The 20,454-nt window shown below is 36.9% G+C and overlaps 1 protein-coding gene across 1 annotated transcript; it reads right to left on the bottom strand.

Annotated features, from left to right (window-relative positions):
• Positions 1-15: 15 nt before the first annotated feature.
• Positions 16-15,708, bottom strand: LOC132558901 (3-hydroxyanthranilate 3,4-dioxygenase-like). Its single transcript, XM_060223518.1, has 10 exons — positions 15,608-15,708; positions 14,559-14,640; positions 12,920-13,003; positions 11,610-11,716; positions 8,285-8,386; positions 7,256-7,296; positions 5,279-5,424; positions 4,906-4,974; positions 3,719-3,801; positions 16-1,858 (listed from the first exon to the last, which is right to left on the bottom strand). Exons 1-10 carry the CDS (start codon positions 15,706-15,708, stop codon positions 1,780-1,782), a joined length of 894 nt encoding a protein of 297 aa, XP_060079501.1. The 3' UTR covers positions 16-1,779.
• Positions 15,709-20,454: the final 4,746 nt, after the last annotated feature.

Raw genomic sequence — 20,454 nt, 5'->3', positions numbered from 1 at the left:
AACCTAATAGTCATGAACTTTTATAAAATATCTGTTTATTGTCTTTGCAAAACTGATTAAAATAAAAAATGCTAGTATTACAAAACGAGTATCCTTTCAAAAAACAACAGGTTCACCTTTCCATATCTACTGTATTACAGGAGAACTGATATAAAACAACATTAATCAAAGTCCTTAAAAACATTATAATATTATATCAATATATAACACCAGATAACAGTGTAAACAGGTGATCATGTAATATATAACACCAGGAACAGAAAATATATACTGGTGATGATAAACTGATTCCTTCTACCATACTATTGTCACTACAGCACATTAACAGACACATCAATATCCAAAGATTACAAAGATACATTAATAATTTTCAATGAAGCTATCACATAGGAACTGAATGGTGATGGTCAAACTCAAGCCATCACAATGAAAAATTGAAGAGTGACAGACAGAAAGACAGACCAAAGGTATCACCAGGAAACTGAAGTGTAATGGACAGAAAGACAGACCCTGGGTATCACCAGGAAACTGAAGTAAGACAGACAGAAAGACAGACCCAACGTATCACCAGGAAACTGATGTAAGACAGACAAAAAGACAGACCCAAGGTGTCACCAGGAAACTAAAGTGTAATGGACAGAAAGACAGACCCAAGGTATCACCAGGATACTGAAGTAAGACAGAGAGAAAGACAGACCCAAGTTATCACCAGGAAACTGAAGTAAGACAGACAGAAAGACAGACCCAAGGTATCACCAAGAAACTGAAGTAAGACAGACAGAAAGACAGACCCAAGGTATCACCAGGAAACTAAAGTGTAATGGACAGAAAGACAGACCCATGGTATCACCAGGAAACTGAAGTAAGACAGACAGAAAGTCAGACCCAAGGTATCACCAAGAAACTGAAGTAAGACAGACAGAAAGACAGACCCAAGGTATCACCAAGAAACTGAAGTAAGACAGACAGAAAGACAGACCCAAGGTATCACCAGGAAACAAGTGTGACAGACAGAAAGACAGACACAAGGTATCACCAGGAAACTAAAGTGTAATGGACAGAAATCCAGACCCAAGATATCACCAGGAAACTGAAGTAACACAGACAGAAAGACAGACCCAAGGTATCACCAGGAAACTGAAGTAAGACAGACAGAAAGACAGACCCAAGATGCAGTCACTAAATTAAAAGTTCTACATCGTTTGAAAGACATCTCAATTTGTAATTGTTCTGATCACCACTTTGTGTTTAGATTTACATATGCACCTTACCAGTTATTACTACAACACTGAATAGCAGTACCAATGGAATGTGAAAGTATGAGCAACAATGATGATCAAATATACATATTCTGTAATGTATTTTGTATAGGTATTGAAAGAAGTTGTTGTAAAAAAACATTTACAGTGGCCAAGTTACAATTTTACAATTTTGCCATAAGGTCAAATACATTTGATAATTAAGACAACAGTATTAGTGAAATTGATGAATGAACAGAAATAATTAAAAATACAAAGAATGTTTTAAGTGAAAATCAGTTTTGACTTGTATTCCTAATTCATGTCAGTAATAAAGAATACAGAGTACCACAACCAATAAAAATAATACTGTTTCAGTCAGGCTTATCCTGACATACTGATTGTTGAAGTGTTACCTTCAACTAACCTTGATATTGAAACCTTGTCTTTGATTGATCAGATGTGAAGGTCACAATCCACTTATCAAGTTTGTGAAGAACACTGACTCTGCCACTTCAAGGTAAATATATCCTTGACATTGCTACTGCCGCACGTCCTTACGAGTAGGGTCCTGGAAGCAGATTAGGGCCACAGATCCTGTTCCTCGCTTGGATGTATAACTAGAAGTAAAAGATTAAAATATGAGCATAAATTCAAATTTTTTACTTCATAAGGATAAAGATCATTTAGATTTACAGTAGCATTTAAATCCTTGATAAGAATGATAACATAGGTTGTGAAATGGAACTACTACTTGTGTATGATAGGTACCCAATATATGTACAAGACAGTGTAATACCTCGAGTGATATTTATTCCTGGTATGATTCCTTCATACAAAGCCTAAATCCTAGTGAGACTCCTTCAGGCAGAGACTCAATCCTAGTGAGACTCCTTCAGGCAGAGACTCAATCCTAGTGAGACACCTTCAGGCAGAGACTCAATCCTAGTGAGACTCCTTCAGGCAGAGACTCAATCCTAGTGAGACTCCCTCAGGCAGAGACTCAATCCTAGTGAGACACCTTCAGGCAGAGACTCAATCTTAGTGAGACACCTTCAGGCAGAGACTCAATCCTAGTGAGACACCTTCAGGCAGAGACTCAATCCTAGTGAGACTCCTTCAGGCAGAGACTCAATCCTAGTGAGACTCCTTCAGGCAGAGACTCAATCCTAGTGAGACTCCTTCAGGCAGAGACTCAATCCTAGTGAGACACCTTCAGGCAGAGACTCAATCCTAGTGAGACACCTTCAGGCAGAGACTCAATCCTAGTGAGACTCCTTCAGGCAGAGACTCAATCCTAGTGAGACACCTTCAGGCAGAGACTCAATCCTAGTGAGACTCCCTCAGGCAGAGACTCAATCCTAGTGAGACTCCTTCAGGCAGAGACTCAATCCTAGTGAGACTCCTTCAGGCAGAGACTCAATCCTAGTGAGACACCTTCAGGCAGAGACTCAATCCTAGTGAGACTCCTTCAGGCAGAGACTCAATCCTAGTGAGACTCCTTCAGGCAGAGACTCAATCCTAGTGAGACTCCTTCAGGCAGAGACTCAATCCTAGTGAGACTCCTTCAGGCAGAGACTCAATCCTAGTGAGACTCCTTCAGGCAGAGACTCAATCCTAGTGAGACACCTTCAGGCAGAGACTCAATCCTAGTGAGACTCCTTCAGGCAGAGACTCAATCCTAGTGAGACATCTTCAGGCAGAGACTCAATCCTAGTGAAACTCATTTATACAGGGACTTAAACTTGGTGAGATTCCTTCATATGAAGAATCAGTTGTGGCTTATTAAGTATAATATGGGTCCTTCATTGTAAATCAGAATCTTTCTGATCCTACCAGATACATGGACTGTACATGAAGATCATATGAAATGATTTGTCACCCCTAGTAATGTTCCAAACAGGTCTGATTGACATTTTTGTTCAGTAACAGTTTAGCTTTAAAGAAAAATTCTAACTACATTCCTCTAAAAGAGTCCTGCCCCATGTCCCCCAAGGTTGAATCAACTTTCTGAATTCAAAACTTATTGCCCACCCATATTAATTTTTCAACCCCAAATTAGGTTGAAATCCTGTTAGGCATTAACGGCTTATGTATATTGGATGAAACATAATGGCTCTTGAACGTTCTCATCATATGAAATAAGAAGAGGCCCAATGGGCCTGCAGCGCTCACCTCGCATTTATATATATTAATACCACCCAAATATATGCCTTTAGGCCTTTTACTTCAAAAGAAGTCATTCACAGGTTTTGATAAATGTGATCCCTGTGACCTTTACATAGACCAATGTCATTTCTTTTTTCAAACTTCATCTGGCTTCATCCTAAGAACATACCAGCCAAATTTCAAAACATTTGGTCCATTGGTTATTGAGAAGAAAAGGATGCCGGACACCACGCCCTTCAAGCCAGGTGAGCTAAAGATTATTCAAATCTGACTCAACGCTGATGTTTTTGGAAACCATAATACTGACTTACCTCTTTCCTATTGGAACAAGGAGGGAGTCATTACAAGTCAAATGAAATTCTTTTCCATCGACATTCGCAGTAGAATTTCCCTCCTGTAAACACATGGACAATAATTATCATAACATATAACACAGGGGTAGGAGTTATCATTACTTATCATTACTTATAACACGGGGGCAGGAGTTATCATTTCTTATAACACAGGGACAAGTTATCATTATTTATAACACAGGGACAAGTTATCATTAATTATAACACAGGGACAAGTTATCATTAATTATAACACAGGGACAGGAGTTATCATTATTTATAACACAGGGACAAGTTATCATTAATTATAACACAGGAACAGGAGTTATCATTAATTATAACACAGGGACAGGAGTTATCATTACTTATAACACAGGGGCCGGAGTTATCATTACTTATAACACAGGGACAAGTTATAATTACTTATAACACAGGGGCAGGAGTTATCATTACTTATAACACAGGAACAGGAGTTATCATTACTTATAACACAGGGGCAGGAGTTATCATTACTTATAACACAGGAACAGGAGTTATCATTACTTATAACACAGGGACAAGTTATAATTACTTATAACACAGGGGCAGGAGTTATCATTACTTATAACACTGGGACAAGTTATCATTACTTATAGCACAGGGGCCAGAGTTATCATTACTTATAACACAGGGGCAGGAGTTATCATTTCTTTTAACACTGGGGCAGGAGTTATCATTACTTATAACACAGGGGCAAGAGTTATCATTACTTATAACACAGGGGCAGGAATTATCATTACTTATAACACATCGGCAGGAGTTATCATTACTTATAAGCACAGGGGCCGGAGTTATCATTATTTATAACACAGGGGCAGGAGTTATCATTACTTATAACACAGGGGCAGGAGTTATCATTACTTATAACACAGGGGCAAGAGTTATCATTTCTGATAACACTTGGGCAGGAGTTATCATTACTTATAACACAGGGGCAGGAGTTATCAGTACTTATAACGCAGGGGCAGGAGTTATCATTTCTGATAACACTTGGGCAGGAGTTATCATTAATTACAGTACAGAGGCAGGTTCTATTATATTTGGTAAAAGTCAGTATTATATAGATCATGCCATTCTCTAAGGTTTCTTGTGTGTACCCTCCTATTCTAAAAATATGTAATGCTCACCAGCTGCCAAATGAAAATTTCAGCATTATCACATTTCCCTGTATTCTCACCCTTTCCATAAACATTGACCTGTCAGTGCAGAATGTGAAAGAATTAGTTTAACAAGTTGAAATTCACATAAAAGGTGAATGGTCAACACCAAATGTATTATCGGACATGTTGACCTGACCTAAATAGAAGTGTTACCAGACATAAATGTATTAACCTGACCTATATAGAAGATTTCATCAGACATGTTGACCTGACCTATATAGAAGAATTCATCAGACATATTGACCTGACCCATATAGAAGATTTCATCAGACATGCTGACCTGGCCTATATAGAAGTATAGAAATGATGCAATAGTTATTTATTAGACTTGTTCACCTACCTCAAACTGCCTATCTTTGCCAAACATGTTGACCATGCCTTTACCATCCAGCTCCTCACGATTCCTATCAATCCAATCCTTCAGACTGAAAGGTTCCTCTAATTCTACTGTTGCATCCAGATTAAAAGGAGGGTCTGGAATAGTACCTACATCAAAAATCAAGCGGATTATATCTAAATAAATTCCTTCATCTGAAAGATTTTGCTTTGAATTCTAACATCGCATTATTCACTGAAAATGAACTTTTCAGCATGATTAATAGATTCTTACAACAGAATACACAGGCATTGCCAACGAAAGCAACAAATTACAGAGATTGGTCATATCTACAGAAGATCCTAGAGAGATCTTCGTGTCAATCATTGTTTGATTATTATCTTTTCTGAATAAGTTCAATCTTTTTCCATCTTTTCACTATTTTGCTCTATTTTTGTTCTTAATTATAAGGAATTTGAAAATTTTTTTCAACGAAAAGGCAAAAAAAACCTTTCATAGTTAAAATCCAAAATGGCAAGCTATCAGCCATTTCACATCTCTAATCAATCGCAAAATTGGCAATGCATATAGGCACTAAGGGAACCTATATATGAAATTGTTATATAAAAACTAACAAACTATCACTATTTAAATCCAAAATGGCCACCTTTCAGTCATGTAATTTTTCTGATCAGACAAACCTATATATGTGATTTGACAATAATCCATTAAATGTTTCTCAAAAAAAAAAATGAAAAAAAACAAAGCATTGCAGACAGTACAAATAACTTGCACCCAAAAATTGTACAATATGTAAAGTGTAAAATGAATTATGTAGTGGTTTTGTATGTTGCATGTGCTAGTCTAACATTGACCAATTTTATGTTCAATGTCTAAATTATACCTTGTATTTCAACTTTTAAAAACTAGGTTACTGATACTATAAATAGAAATTGACAGAATTTTGACATGACTGCTATACAGGTTGAATTTACATTTCTGATTGACTGATTCTGATTAATCTGTCTACTAGAATCTTATAGAATGAACACTATCATAAAAGATCTGATGAATTACAATCAAATTAGTCAAAGTAGGTCAATCAAAGGTCACAGTGGGTAATATTTGTGATTAAGTATGTGAAGCATCTTGACAATTGGACAATTGGATGCAGCTTGTAGAACAGTGATGTGATTTTTCTATTTATGGTTACAATGACCTAGTTTTTGACAGCAGAAGATTGAAACATGAAGTCACACAAGAGGTGGTGTTTGTGAACATGTGTATGAAGTTTCATGGCAAGCAAATAAGTAATGAAGCCTATTCTATTTATAAATGTGATGACCTAGTATTTGACTGCAGAAGATTGAAAAATGATAGCGGTGATGTTTATTAACATGTGTGTGAAAAACTATGACAACCAAGTAAGAAATGCAGCCTGTAGAGCGATGACACATTTCCTATTTATAGTTACCATGATCTAGTTTTTGACAGCATAAGTTGAATTCTCACATGGTGTCATTTGTGAAGATTTGTGAAGAATCATGACAATCAGGTATGAAATGCTGCCTGTAGAGTGGTGACATCATTTTGTCTATTTATAGTAATGAGGATGTAGTTTTTGACCTCTGAAGGTTAAACCTTAACAGAGGTGATGTTTTTGAACATGTGTGGATTACTGTGACAATCTGATAAGAAATGCAGATCCCTATACACCCTTGAAGAATTCATCTCAAGGATATACAGTTTCTGCTGTTCAGATATATAACTTTCAAATACAAGTGTTTGAATACTGATTGCCAAATTTCCACACTCCTAAAACTTCTGCAGCAAAAATACTTTGGTTTGTGCCTCTAAACAGTAATTTTGCTAGAGAAATAGAATCAAGGTTACTAATAGAATATATTGATTTTGTCGGGAACATCAGTACACAGCCTTCTATTGAAGACAAATATTAGATAGAAATAAAAAAAGCAAGGAATGCCTTGTAGGAGAGCTTACCAGTGGGTCGTCCTGTCTTGAACTCTTCAGATGCAAAGTACCTGTAATGAAACAGTATGACAAAGTACTGAAGTGTAACAAAATACTGTGACAAGACAATGTGATGAAGTCTTGAAGTCTGACAAACTACTACTGACAGAGTGAAATAGTAATCAAATGTGACAAAGTACTGTCAAAATATGTAACCAAGTACTATGAAGAGAAAGTGTGACAGAGGCTGAAGAAAAAATGTGACAATGTATTGATAAAAGAGAGTGTGACAGTATTGAAAAAACAAAGTGTGAGAAAGTTTTGAAAAGAGACAATGTGAGAAAGTACCCTGGTGAAAAGAGTGAAGAAAAAGTTAGACAAAATACCTGTAAGAAATGCGTGCAATGAAATTTAGGGCTAATGTTTTATTTGTATTTATCAAACTAATGATAAAATCTCAGAGGACCATATCACAGATCAGACTTTGGTTAAAATGTATTTCTCCTAAATAATTATTGTCTACCATAATGAATATGAAGGTAGGATATCACAGTTACAATAGATTAGAAATTGGATCAACATCTTGTTTACACCTACAGTTACGTCTAGATGATATCTTAAATTCACAGTCCATCCTGAATGTCCAATTTGACCCCTCAAATTGTTCAGAAAATCCCTCTAAATCTAGCTCTGATGATATGATAACAGAAGAAGCCGTAACAATCTAAAGTCATGATACGAGTAATTTACAGTGATAAAGACTGTAAACACACATTTGTTGTGAAAGGCAAAGAATTCTATAAATACAGTATAGCTGTTTGAACTGCATACAAATTAAAACTATTGTCATTTCAACATCACAATTTCTCCCTTTGGAACCCCCTATACAATATCAGTGTACTGTGAACTTAGATTAATCAAGAAAAGGGGCGATTCCTCATTACTATGGCAACTGTTTTAATTGTTCCATGGATCACACTGACTACCTGTCCCTAGGGTTATCTTAGTACTGTTTGACCTGGAATTTCACCATGATGTCCCTTTAATACATTCAGTTACTTTTTTATTATTGGTGCGAGTTGCACACCAAGGTCTTCACAGTGGAACCACTCCTCATACAGAGATTCTAAAGTTGAGGCACCATCCTTCTCTATGTAATATCTACAACATACAAATTTTTACAAAATGAGTCAAAGGTACCCTATCTTCAATATATTAGAGTATTGTCTAAGTTGTCGAAATATATGTCAAGGTCCCTCACCTAACCCTATCCTAATTAGATGTCAAGGTCCTTCACCTAACTCTATCCTAATTAGATGTCAAGGTCCTTCACCTAACCCTATCCTAATTAGATGTCAAGGTCCTTCACCTAACCCTATCCTAATTAGATGTCAAGGTCCTTCACCTAACCCTATCCTAATTAGATGTCAAGGTCCTTCACCTAACCCTATCCTAATTGTTGTCAAGATCCCTCACCTGACTCTATCCTAATTAGATGTCAAGATCCCTCACCTAACTCTATCCTAAATACATGTTAACATCCCTCACCTGACTTTAACCTAAATACCAAGATCCCTTACATGAATCTGTCTTACATTGGTGTCAGTGTCCCTAATCTGACTTTATCCTAAACAGATGTCAATATCCCTAATCAGAGTCTCTACTAAACAGATGTCAATGTCCCTAATCAGTCTCTACTAAACAGATGTCAATATCCCTAATCAGAGTCTCTACTAAACAGATGTCAATATCCCCTATCAGTCTCTACTAAACAGATGTCAATATCCCTAATCAGAGTCTCTACTAAACAGATGTCAATATCCCTAATCAGAGTCTCTACTAAACAGATGTCAGAATCCCTAATCAGAGTCTCTACTAAACAGATGTCAATATCCCCTATCAGTCTCTACTAAACAGATGTCAATATCCCCTATCAGTCTCTACTAAACAGATGTCAATATCCCCTATCAGTCTCTACTAAACAGATGTCAATATCCCTAATCAGTCTGTACTAAACAGATGTCAATATCCCCTATCAGTCTCTACTAAACAGATGTCAATATCCCTAATCAGAGTCTCTACTAAACAGATGTCAATATCCCCTATCAGTCTCTACTAAACAGATGTCAATATCCCTAATCAGTCTCTACTAAACAGATGTCAATATCCCTAATCAGAGTCTCTACTAAACAGATGTCAATATCCCTAATCAGTCTCTACTAAACAGATGTCAATATCCCTAATCAGTCTCTACTAAACAGATGTCAATATCCCTAATCAGAGTCTCTACTAAACAGATGTCAATATCCCTAATCAGTCTCTACTAAACAGATGTCAATATCCCTAATCAGTGTCTATCCCTACTAAACAGATGTCAATATCCCTAATCAGAGTCTCTACTAAACAGATGTCAATATCCCTAATCAGAGTCTCTACTAAACAGATGTCAATATCCCTAATCAGTCTCTACTAAACAGATGTCAATATCCCTAATCAGTCTCTACTAAACAGATGTCAATATCCCTAATCAGAGTCTCTACTAAACAGATGTCAATATCCCTAATCAGAGTCTCTACTAAACAGATGTCAATATCCCTAATCAGACTAAACAGATGTCAATATCCCTAATCAGTCTCTACTAAACAGATGTCAATATCCCTAATCAGAGATCTCTACTAAACAGATGTCAATATCCCTAATCAGAGTCTCTACTAAACAGATGTCAATATCCCTAATCAGAGTCTCTACTAAACAGATGTCAATATCCCCTATCAGTCTCTACTAAACAGATGTCAATATCCCCTATCAGTCTCTACTAAACAGATGTCAATATCCCTAATCAGTCTCTACTAAACAGATGTCAATATCCCCTATCAGTCTCTAAACAGATGTCAATATCTACAGTAAACAGATGTCAATATCCCTAATCAGAGTCTCTACTAAACAGATGTCAATATCCCTATCATCAAACAGATGTCAATATCCCTAATCAGTCTCTACTAAACAGATGTCAATATCCCTAATCAGTCTCTACTAAACAGATGTCAATAACCCGAATCAGACTCTACTAAACAGATGTCAATATCCCTAATCAGAGTCTCTACTAAACAGATGTCAGTATCCCTAATCAGAGTCTCTACTAAACAGATGTCAATATCCCTAATCAGAGTCTCTACTAAACAGAGGTCAATATCCCCTATCAGTCTCTACTAAACAGATGTCAATATCCCTAATCAGTCTCTACTAAACAGATGTCAATATCCCTAATCAGAGTCTCTACTAAACAGATGTCAATATCCCTAATCAGTCTCTACTAAACAGATGTCAATATCCCTAATCAGTCTCTACTAAACAGATGTCAATATCCCTAATCAGTCTCTACTAAACAGATGTCAATATCCCTAATCAGTCTCTACTAAACAGATGTCAATATCCCTAATCAGTCTCTACTAAACAGATGTCAATGTCCCTAATCAGTCTCTACTAAACAGATGTCAATATCCCCTATCAGTCTCTACTAAACAGATGTCAATATCCCTAATCAGTCTCTACTAAACAGATGTCAATATCCCTAATCAGTCTCTACTAAACAGATGTCAATATCCCTAATCAGTCTCTACTAAACAGATGTCAATATCCCTAATCAGTCTCTACTAAACAGATGTCAATATCCCTAATCAGTCTCTACTAAACAGATGTCAATATCCCTAATCAGTCTCTACTAAACAGATGTCAATATCCCTAATCAGAGTCTCTACTAAACAGATGTCAATATCCCCTATCAGTCTCTACTAAACAGATGTCAATATCCCCTATCAGTCTCTACTAAACAGATGTCAATATCCCTAATCAGTCTCTACTAAACAGATGTCAATATCCCTAATCAGAGTCTCTACTAAACAGATGTCAATATCCCTAATCAGAGTCTCTACTAAACAGATGTCAGTATCCCTAATCAGAGTCTCTACTAAACAGATGTCAGTATCCCTAATCAGAGTCTCTACTAAACAGATGTCAATATCCCTAATCAGAGTCTCTACTAAACAGATGTCAATGTCCCTAATCAGTCTCTACTAAACAGATGTCAATATCCCTAATCAGTCTCTACTAAACAGATGTCAATGTCCCTAATCAGAGTCTCTACTAAACAGATGTCAATGTCCCTAATCAGAGTCTCTACTAAACAGATGTCAATATCCCTAATCAGAGTCTCTACTAAACAGATGTCAATGTCTCACATCCGAGTCTAAACTAAACAGATGTCAATGTCTCACATCTGAGTCTAAACTACACAGATGCCAATGTCTCACATCTGAGTCTAAACTAAACAGATGCCGATGTCTCACATCCAGATGTATACTAAGCAGATATCAAGATATTTTACCTGAGGCCATCCATCTCTTTCTGGTCCCTTTCCCTTTCTATCACCATGCCGATGGTGTCAGATTGTCTCTGAGGTGAATGGGCTACTCTGGATGGTAACAGGAAAATCTGTATAGGAAAACATATCCTACTATTATAAGGATAAACAAGATTTAGGATAATGAAAACTAGTCCTTATTTGGATGAAGAACTTTTGATATAATGAAAACATGTCCTGCTTCAATCAGGATAAATATTTTTGGGACAATAAATAGATGACCTGTTGTTACGAGGATAAAGATTTTTTGGGACAATGAACAAATGTCCTGCTGCTACGAGCATAAAGATTTTTTGGGACAATAAATAGATGACCTGTTGTTACGAGGATAAAGATTTTTTGGGAAAATGAACAAATGTCCTGCTGCTACGAGGATAAAGATTTTTTGGGACAATGAACAAATGTCCTATTGCTACGAGGATAAAAATTTTTTGGGACAGCGAAAACATTGGAATAAGAGAAGATATACATGTACTTGACATGTTTTTTGAAATTATTACACAGGCACCATCATGTGTCAAAATTACAAAATTATTGAACTATGTGGCTAGTATATATCATAATAACTTGACTGAAATATCACTGCTCCCAAAAAAAAGATACATACATACCGCCCACTCCCTGGTAAACAGAGACATACATACCGCCCACTCCATGAAAAAAGTGGCATACATACCATCCCCTCCCTAACAAACATAACATCCCCTCCCTGACAAACATACTACCTCATCCCTGACAAATAGTGACATACATACCACCCCCTCCCTGACAAACATACCACCACCTCCCTGACAAACATGCCATTCCCTTCCTGACAAACATACCACTCCCTCCCTGAAAAACAATGACAAATATACCATCCCCTCCCTGACATACATACCACCCCCTCCCTGACATACATACCATCCCCTCCCTGACATACATACCACCCCCTCCCTGACATACATACCATCCCCTTTCTGACAAACATACCATTCCCTCAATGACAAACATACCATTCCCTCCCTGACAAACATACCATCCCCTCCCCAACAAACATACCATTCCCTCAATGACAAACATACCATCCCCTCCCTGACAAACATACCATTCCCTCAGTGACAAACAATGACAAACATACCATCCCTCCTGACCTAGTGACATACATACCACCCTCTCCCGATCTACAATGACATACATACCATCCCCTGACCTAGTGACATACATACCACCCCCTCGCAGACAAACACTGACATACACTACCAACCATCCCTGACCTACAGTGACATACATACCTGTCCTTCTTTAATGTGAATGTCCCTATGTTTGTTGTGCTCCACCACTTTCAGACACATGTCCCCTTTTATCATGTAGAACAGCTGGAACATGATCCCATCAAAAGGATACGCTTGATATTGTTATAAAAGTCAATATGAGGTATCACAAAATCAGTCTACTTGTGAGGTAAATACTACATACAGTTGATATTTGGGTTCACTACAATGATTACCATCCAACAGTCAAGTGACTTAATTAATCTTTATTACTATATCCCAGTATATTTTCCCCCCCAACATTAAAAATAAAAGTTTTAAACAAAATATATACTGGTATATTATTGAAGATAACCACACATGTGTAACAATGTACTGAAGTATTACAGTTATATATATATAGCTAAACTGTGAATCCTGTTCCAACTAACAAACCAGGCATACATCCAGTACAATCAAGTAGTTTTTATTATATGCATAATGCTTATCTACCTGACCTGTCCCATTGAAAAAAAAAACAAAGAGGCCCATAGGGCCTGTATTGCTCACCAGTATCTTCATACCTAAAGATTGGGTATTTCAAACATTTCCATATTAAAGCTTAGTCACTTAACCTCTTTGGTAGGGCAAGACCAGGGGATAAATTCTGATATCATGACTGTCTTTCTATATTGATGCCAAGTAAGAGTTTATATGATTAGCAGGCTGTATCTAAGATATACCGGTAACACAGAAATTAAGTCTTGAGGGGTGGGACTACACCTCAGGGCAAGTTGTTACATTATGAAGGTGTTTATCTCTTTATGCCCAGCAATGCTATATGTGGTTATGGGATGGGAATATCAAATGTTTCAAAGATATAACCCATTTCCCTAATTGAGCCAACCCTTCATTTAAACAAATCTGATTCCCCTTCACCCAAACATCCTTCAGATTTTGCCAAATTTTGGCAAAGCCCAATCATTTCTACAATGGGAATAGGATTTCACAGAATTTGCTCTATTTCCACTATTTGGCCTTCCCCTTGCAACCCCGGAGGCTGAGACCTACCATTTATATAAAAATTTATTCCACTTCACCAAAAAGATTCTTCAAACCAAATTGGACAAAATTCAATCATTTCTACAAGAGGAGTCAAAAGGAATTAAATCAAAGATCTTCCCCCACCCCTTCCTCTGTTGTTCATCAAACTACAAGCATTATGCAGAAAAAGTTGACCGCGACAAATGCCAGTTGGTACAGTGTACAAACCCCAGTAACTGGGTACTGTTTTGTACAGTGTTCACACCCTAAGAGCTGGGTACTATACTGTTGTAGTACAGAGTTCACACCCTAGGAGATGGGTACCCTTAGGCACAGTGTTCACACCCTAGGAGCTGGGTACTATACTGTTGTAGTACAGAGTTCACACCCTAGGAGATGGGTACCCTTAGGCACAGTGTTCACACCCTAGGAGCTGGGCACTATACTGTTTTGTACAGTGTTCACACCCTAGGAGATGGGTACCCTTAGGCACAGTGTTCACACCCTTGGAGATGGGTACTCTTTAGGCACAGTGTTCACACCCTAGGTGCTGGGTACGATTTTAGTACATTGTATAAACTTCAGTCCCTATCTCCTTACTACTGATGTCACTCCGACTATAACAAGACTGTCTTACCTCCTCACCCTCCTCTATATGATAGTCTTTCCTCTGGTTTGGTCCCCCCACATAGAACAGTTTCATCTGTCCTTCATTGTGCCTTCATTAGCAAGAAAAATAAAACAAACAGTTAAAATTAATTATTTTCATTGGTTACAAGTCTTTAAACGGTATACTCGTTTAACATATTAACTGTAAACATCTCTTTAACTAAGTGATGAACAGCTTTCAACATTAGTACCATATGTAATTTCTATGAATTATGCCTCTGTAGCCACTTACTCGCCTTGCACAGCATTGGTCCTCAGGATAGTTCTTACTATCTATCTGTAATCTGATTGTTTTGTCGTTTGTCTCGTGTGATTGTAAAAGGTACATGACAAGGACAAAAACATTATGAGAGATTGGTAGTCAGAATCCTTCAGATTGGTTAGGGACATAACAGCTTTTTGACGAGTAAAAAAGTGGGATGTTTCATTGTAGTGAATCTTCATGCTAGCCTTAACAGCATCAAGTGGTGGGGATACCTGACGTGTATGGGGAGTGCCCCATGCAAGTAATATGTTTGGGAATATGAAGAATTCTACCTGCAATCTTTTTTTAAACCTTTGATGTAAATCAGTAAACCTTTCATGAAAGATCATCAATCATATATTTGCGCATATTCCAAAAGGTTCTATCTATCCGCGATTTTTTATTTTCGTTGCTATAGTTGCTGTCATTAAGAAATTTTCTTACTTTCATTTTGCCGGACTTCCACAAGTCTAGCGAGTTATTTTTAGCGGCACGTCTGGCCTAAATTTTGATATCTACCTGCGACCATAAACCCATTGACCATAACCCCAGAACTTTGCGACCACAAGTAACAGTATCACCTACACATTGTATTAAACTGATGCTCTGATCAACATGTCTTATCTTCGCATGTTCTAAAGTAATAAACAGTGGCCTGCAATAGGAAAGTTCACTGAGGCAAGAGGGCCTATCTAGTAGTGATCGAGCGCGAACTTTCGGGTAAAGGTCGACTGAAGCTATAAAACTTTATCGAGACATAGCTTGTTACCTACATCATTTTGTTGCACACAGGTGGGAGGAAGAATTTCTGGTTCTCCTCGATCCATTTGTCCGTGTTGTAGTGGACAGGTGCGTTAACAGTCGTAGTAGTCATGATGGCCGAATTGCTTAGCGGTGCGTTAGTGGGGCACTTCTTGGGGTAGTTATGTTTTGTTGAAAAGAAAACAATTGTCTGTTTAGCTGTTACTTAATATTTGTATTCAAATTAGCGTTTTTGTTGCTAGAAAAAAATCCTGCTTCTTGTACTTAACATCATACCTATACGAGGGTTGAAGGAGTTCTTATACATTGTTTTAGTTTCAGTCTCATAACCTCATGATGAACTTTTCATACATGACTTTGCAACTCTCTAGACGTGTCACTCCCTTGTCAAACGTTGTCGGAGTTGTTGGAAGCTGGGTTGGGTTGGGGAGGGGTGATAAATAAAGTATCATGTATTTGCCATCTCGTGTAACAATTTTCAGCTCCATCTCGGGGACAATAAGTCAATTTTAAACAACCAGGAGCCCCCGCTATGCTTCTATGTGTACAATTCTGGAAAGAAATACCCGTTGTGTCAAATTAAAGACTTCGAGAAAATATGTGACAGAGTTGAATTTTATTTCATTCAACTATAATGTTCGTTTTTCTTGTATTCAAGTAATTATATAAGTAATGTAACGTCATCGGTAAACATGTTATGATTGGTCATATCCGGGTTTGTGCGACGAAAAGAGTATGAAATATACCTTATAACAAAACGAACAATTAATTTCGTAAACATCTGAAAAACAAAACAAACAGGGAGCATTTCTAAGACGAACTGTGTGCATTACCATGATAAACAGACTCAGATGCAAACCGAACGGTCACCATTTCAAAACGAAGCGATTGGTACAAAACGACCAGTCACTATTTGAATTAAGGCTAGATGGCGTGCGAGTCAGCATTTCTGTCATAAATACGGTGGAGTGAAATTGTTCCACTGACGAAAGCAATTAGGCAACAGATATAGCCTATGAATGTCATCTCCTTACTGATATAAACAAATATACACATCAGTCCGATAACGAACGAATAAGATTAACAGTACATGCATAATTCATAATCATTTGAGACAAGCTCAAACAAAATAATAAATACCAACCGTTTTAGTGTTAATAATATCGCTAATTGATTATGACAAGAACCGGTCCGAAGGTCAACTAGAATGGAATGCAGCACAGGCAAATAGTCCATACATATTCACCCTCCTTTGCTGAATCCATACACATTCACCCTCCTTTGCTGAATCCATACATATTCACCCTCCTTTGCTGAATCCATACAGATAGCAAAGCAGACAAAAACCTGACACTACAATGTATGATCGGAATATTTACTTTAAAAACTCGTATCAGTAATGAATCTCTTAATCAACTCAAGTATGGGATTCTTCGTAACTACATCTAGCTCATGGTGGCCATCTTGAAATGTTTGTCTGTTTAGAGGAATACGATCGCTCAGGTCAGAAAGAGAAGTAAAAATGAGTTGTCTTTGGTTAATGAAAACATGATGAAGGAAGAAGTGAGAAGCATCTTCAACTGGATGGCCGAACTATCTATTAATATATCATTATCATCGTTACAATCTGAACGGCCCGTCAACACATAAAAGGTCGTTAGGGCCATTAACCAGTGAAAAACGCGGCGATCCAAAAGAAAATAACATTAACAAACTAAAAAGTAAAAGACAAATGCTAAACATCTTCAATGGTTATGTTATCCCTAAAAGATTAAAATGGAAAGTGATATACTTTAATACGTACGATAAAATGTTCTCGAGTAGACAGAGAATGTCAATGCAGTCCAGTACAAATTATTTAACGATGAGTGGCTAATCACATCCTATGCACTAAGGGTTATCTTCGCCTTACATCAAATATGAATGTGTAAGGTAAGTATGGCCCATCCGAAGACGAGCAAGGACAACTTCGTTTGGTGGTTGTCTCTGTAGAATGGAGACCGTTCACCGACGATAGGTTTCACGGAATGCAATCTATTATCGGTATATTGATTCAATTTCTCTTGCTACGGAGCTTTTAAGAATTGCTTGATAAATGTATTACGAATGAAAATATTTTCGATATTTCTGTTGCTAAGACTTTGAAGTACAGAAAAAGAGTCTGAATAGATAACAGCTCTCATTACTTAGTTTGTTTGAATATATTCAAGGGCGAGGTAGATAGCTCGCGCTTCCGCCGAGAATATTGAGGTGTTCGGTAGCCGGCATCCATAGGCTTCATCTCAAGTTGTGAAACCATGGTCGCGGCAAGCTTATTATCTTTTGAACCATCAGTGTATAAACGCAGAAAAAAAATTAATTGCAATTTCGAAAAGGATGATTGGAAGGTGCAACTGTCAGTGTCTGATTTATCCATTTCGTAAAGGGAAAAGTCAACTTCAAGTGAATTCAAGAGCCAGGGTGGGATTTCTATTATTCCAAATGACTGAATTTGGTTAATATCAACATTTATGTTTTGTTAAAGAGTGAAAAACCGAAAACGGAATGGTGGAATGGTCTTTGGTTTGTTTTGAAACAAGTGAAAAGGCCTGATTTGAAGGATTTGACTTTAGCTGAATTGTGTATTAATACATACAGAGACGTATATGTTATATATGCCTCTGATACATAAGAGGGCGTTGAAAAATCAGCGTTCAAACTACTAACGGAATCATTTAACTGACCTAAATTTATATTAATTTTCCTGCTTCCATAAACTTGAAAAAAGGAAGTGCACCTGTGTTTGGCATCTACAACGAGTTGAAATAAAACTTTTTTGTTGCACTAATGGACGGCATTGTGGAATACAGGCAAGATGGGTTGTTCCATTCAGACATATTTTGGAGGGAGAAACTGGTTATACATGAACATTAGAAAAATATATTCTGACGAAGATATTGATACTGGTCAGTAATATTAATGATGTAAGGTTGAGTTGAATCATAAACACGAACAGGGTACCTTTTAGAAAGTATTTTGATGAATGTAACGACGTTTTATAAGTGGAAATAAACCATATTCTCTCTGTAAAATATGACGACTTGTTCCCCGACTCCAGGCGGTAGTTATACTTATCGCCTCAAGTTGGATGGAATCTAGGATGTTACTATTGTGCTCTGTACAATTTAACCACATTGCATCTGCATATTTAAGATTTGGATGAAAATAAAATATAAATTGTTTCAAACGAATTTCTGTCAAGTTTATATTCTAGTAGTACATTTATTCTTTTGTATGGTAGGCTTTTACATAAATATAATTTATGTGTTTTGACTAGTTAGCATGGCTGTTGAAAAATAGATTCAGATGATTATGACTGCGAACATTTTTATAACCAAGTTATTGAAGTTTAAAACAGGATATAAAATCTCAGAGTCAATCCGTCTTGAAAAAGGAGGGGTCCGAGTCTTACCAGAATTGAAAATGATTTCCCTTTTTTTTTTGGCCCAAAACAGAAAGTTATCTCTGACCATTATTCAGGGCATTAGCGGCTTGTTTCCCTCAACCAGACCGTATAGTAAAAACAAGTATGGACCTAAAACTGATCCTTCAGGTAAACTTGCCTATAACGTTTTCCAGTTAGGTTTGAATATATCTAAGACCACTCTGTGTCTCCTATCAATTAGGTAAGATGAAAACCATTTCAACATGTTGTTATAAATGCCATATTTCCAATTCTGGTGGGTAATTACATGGACACGGTCAATGAACTTCTTACGTAAATCTAACTGTTCATTAGACACAAAGCTGAAGTTCAAAATATGTAAAAAAAGAAAAAAAAATTCTTTTAAATCCTTGAAACAACTCTGGGAAGAGAGACTTCACAGAACCCTACAAAAATGGATGTACTGATGTCTTTCAACAATTACACCAAAAACTTACACTGTAACATTTAAAACAACAAGAGCATGCCAACTTGTGGACACAATCATAACCTAAACTATAACTCAATAAAACTAAATATGAACAACAATTTACACGGAGATTCATGAAAAAGTTAAAGGAGAATAAAAAAGGTGTTCCTGAAGAGTAAACATCTTCTGCTTCATTGAGGACACACACCATGTAAATCTTGGTAAATCAAAGTAAGTCGATTAAACCACAAACTGACCAGCCAAAAATGGAAATTTTTAGCTGTGACCTAATTTTCAGAACATCAGATGAAGGTCACCCTGCACCTGTGGTATGTCCATAAAACAATAGTTGTTGTTGCTATTTCTTGATAAGTGCTGGGTGGATCATTCCAAAATTTCATATAAATTTCCATAATCCTTACTTGTGCCCTTTTGATTTTCCGAGTGACCAGAAAAACAAAACGCTAACAGGTGGACTTTAATAAAGCAGTTTGTTATTTATTGGTAAGTACAGGATGGGCCTTTCTGAAATTTCCTATTTTTATTTTGGTGTCCAGTAAAGCCCTTTGAATTTTGTGACTGACCAAAAAAACAAAAACGGTGAATGATGGTCATCTTGGGTTCTGATAATGTAAGATAATTATTGCTATTTCTTGAGTAGTACTGAATGGATCTTCCTCAAGATTTCATATATAGAATAATCATGGTCTCAGGATGTGTGTATCCTTTTAGAACTAATGAAACAAAATGGTCAGAAGCCTTCCAACTTAGATTTTGATCTTGTTATTTAACCAATGGAATGGATCTTTTTTAATTACAGTTGTGTGCGACTGAATTAACCAAGGTTGTATATAGCTGTGTGAACAGAGGTTGTGTATGACTATGTTAACTAAGGTTGTGTATGACTGTTAATTGTGATTGTGTAGACTGTGTTGACTGTGTTAACTGAGGTTGTGTATGACTGT

This window comes from Ylistrum balloti, unplaced genomic scaffold, assembly GCF_031769215.1.
Source record: "Ylistrum balloti isolate Yb309-2 unplaced genomic scaffold, AGI_CSIRO_Ybal_v1 Utg370840, whole genome shotgun sequence".
Taxonomy (NCBI): Eukaryota; Metazoa; Mollusca; class Bivalvia; order Pectinida; family Pectinidae; genus Ylistrum; species Ylistrum balloti.
Note: the sequence above shows the minus strand (reverse complement) of the source record. Positions and strands in the feature narration are given on the sequence as shown.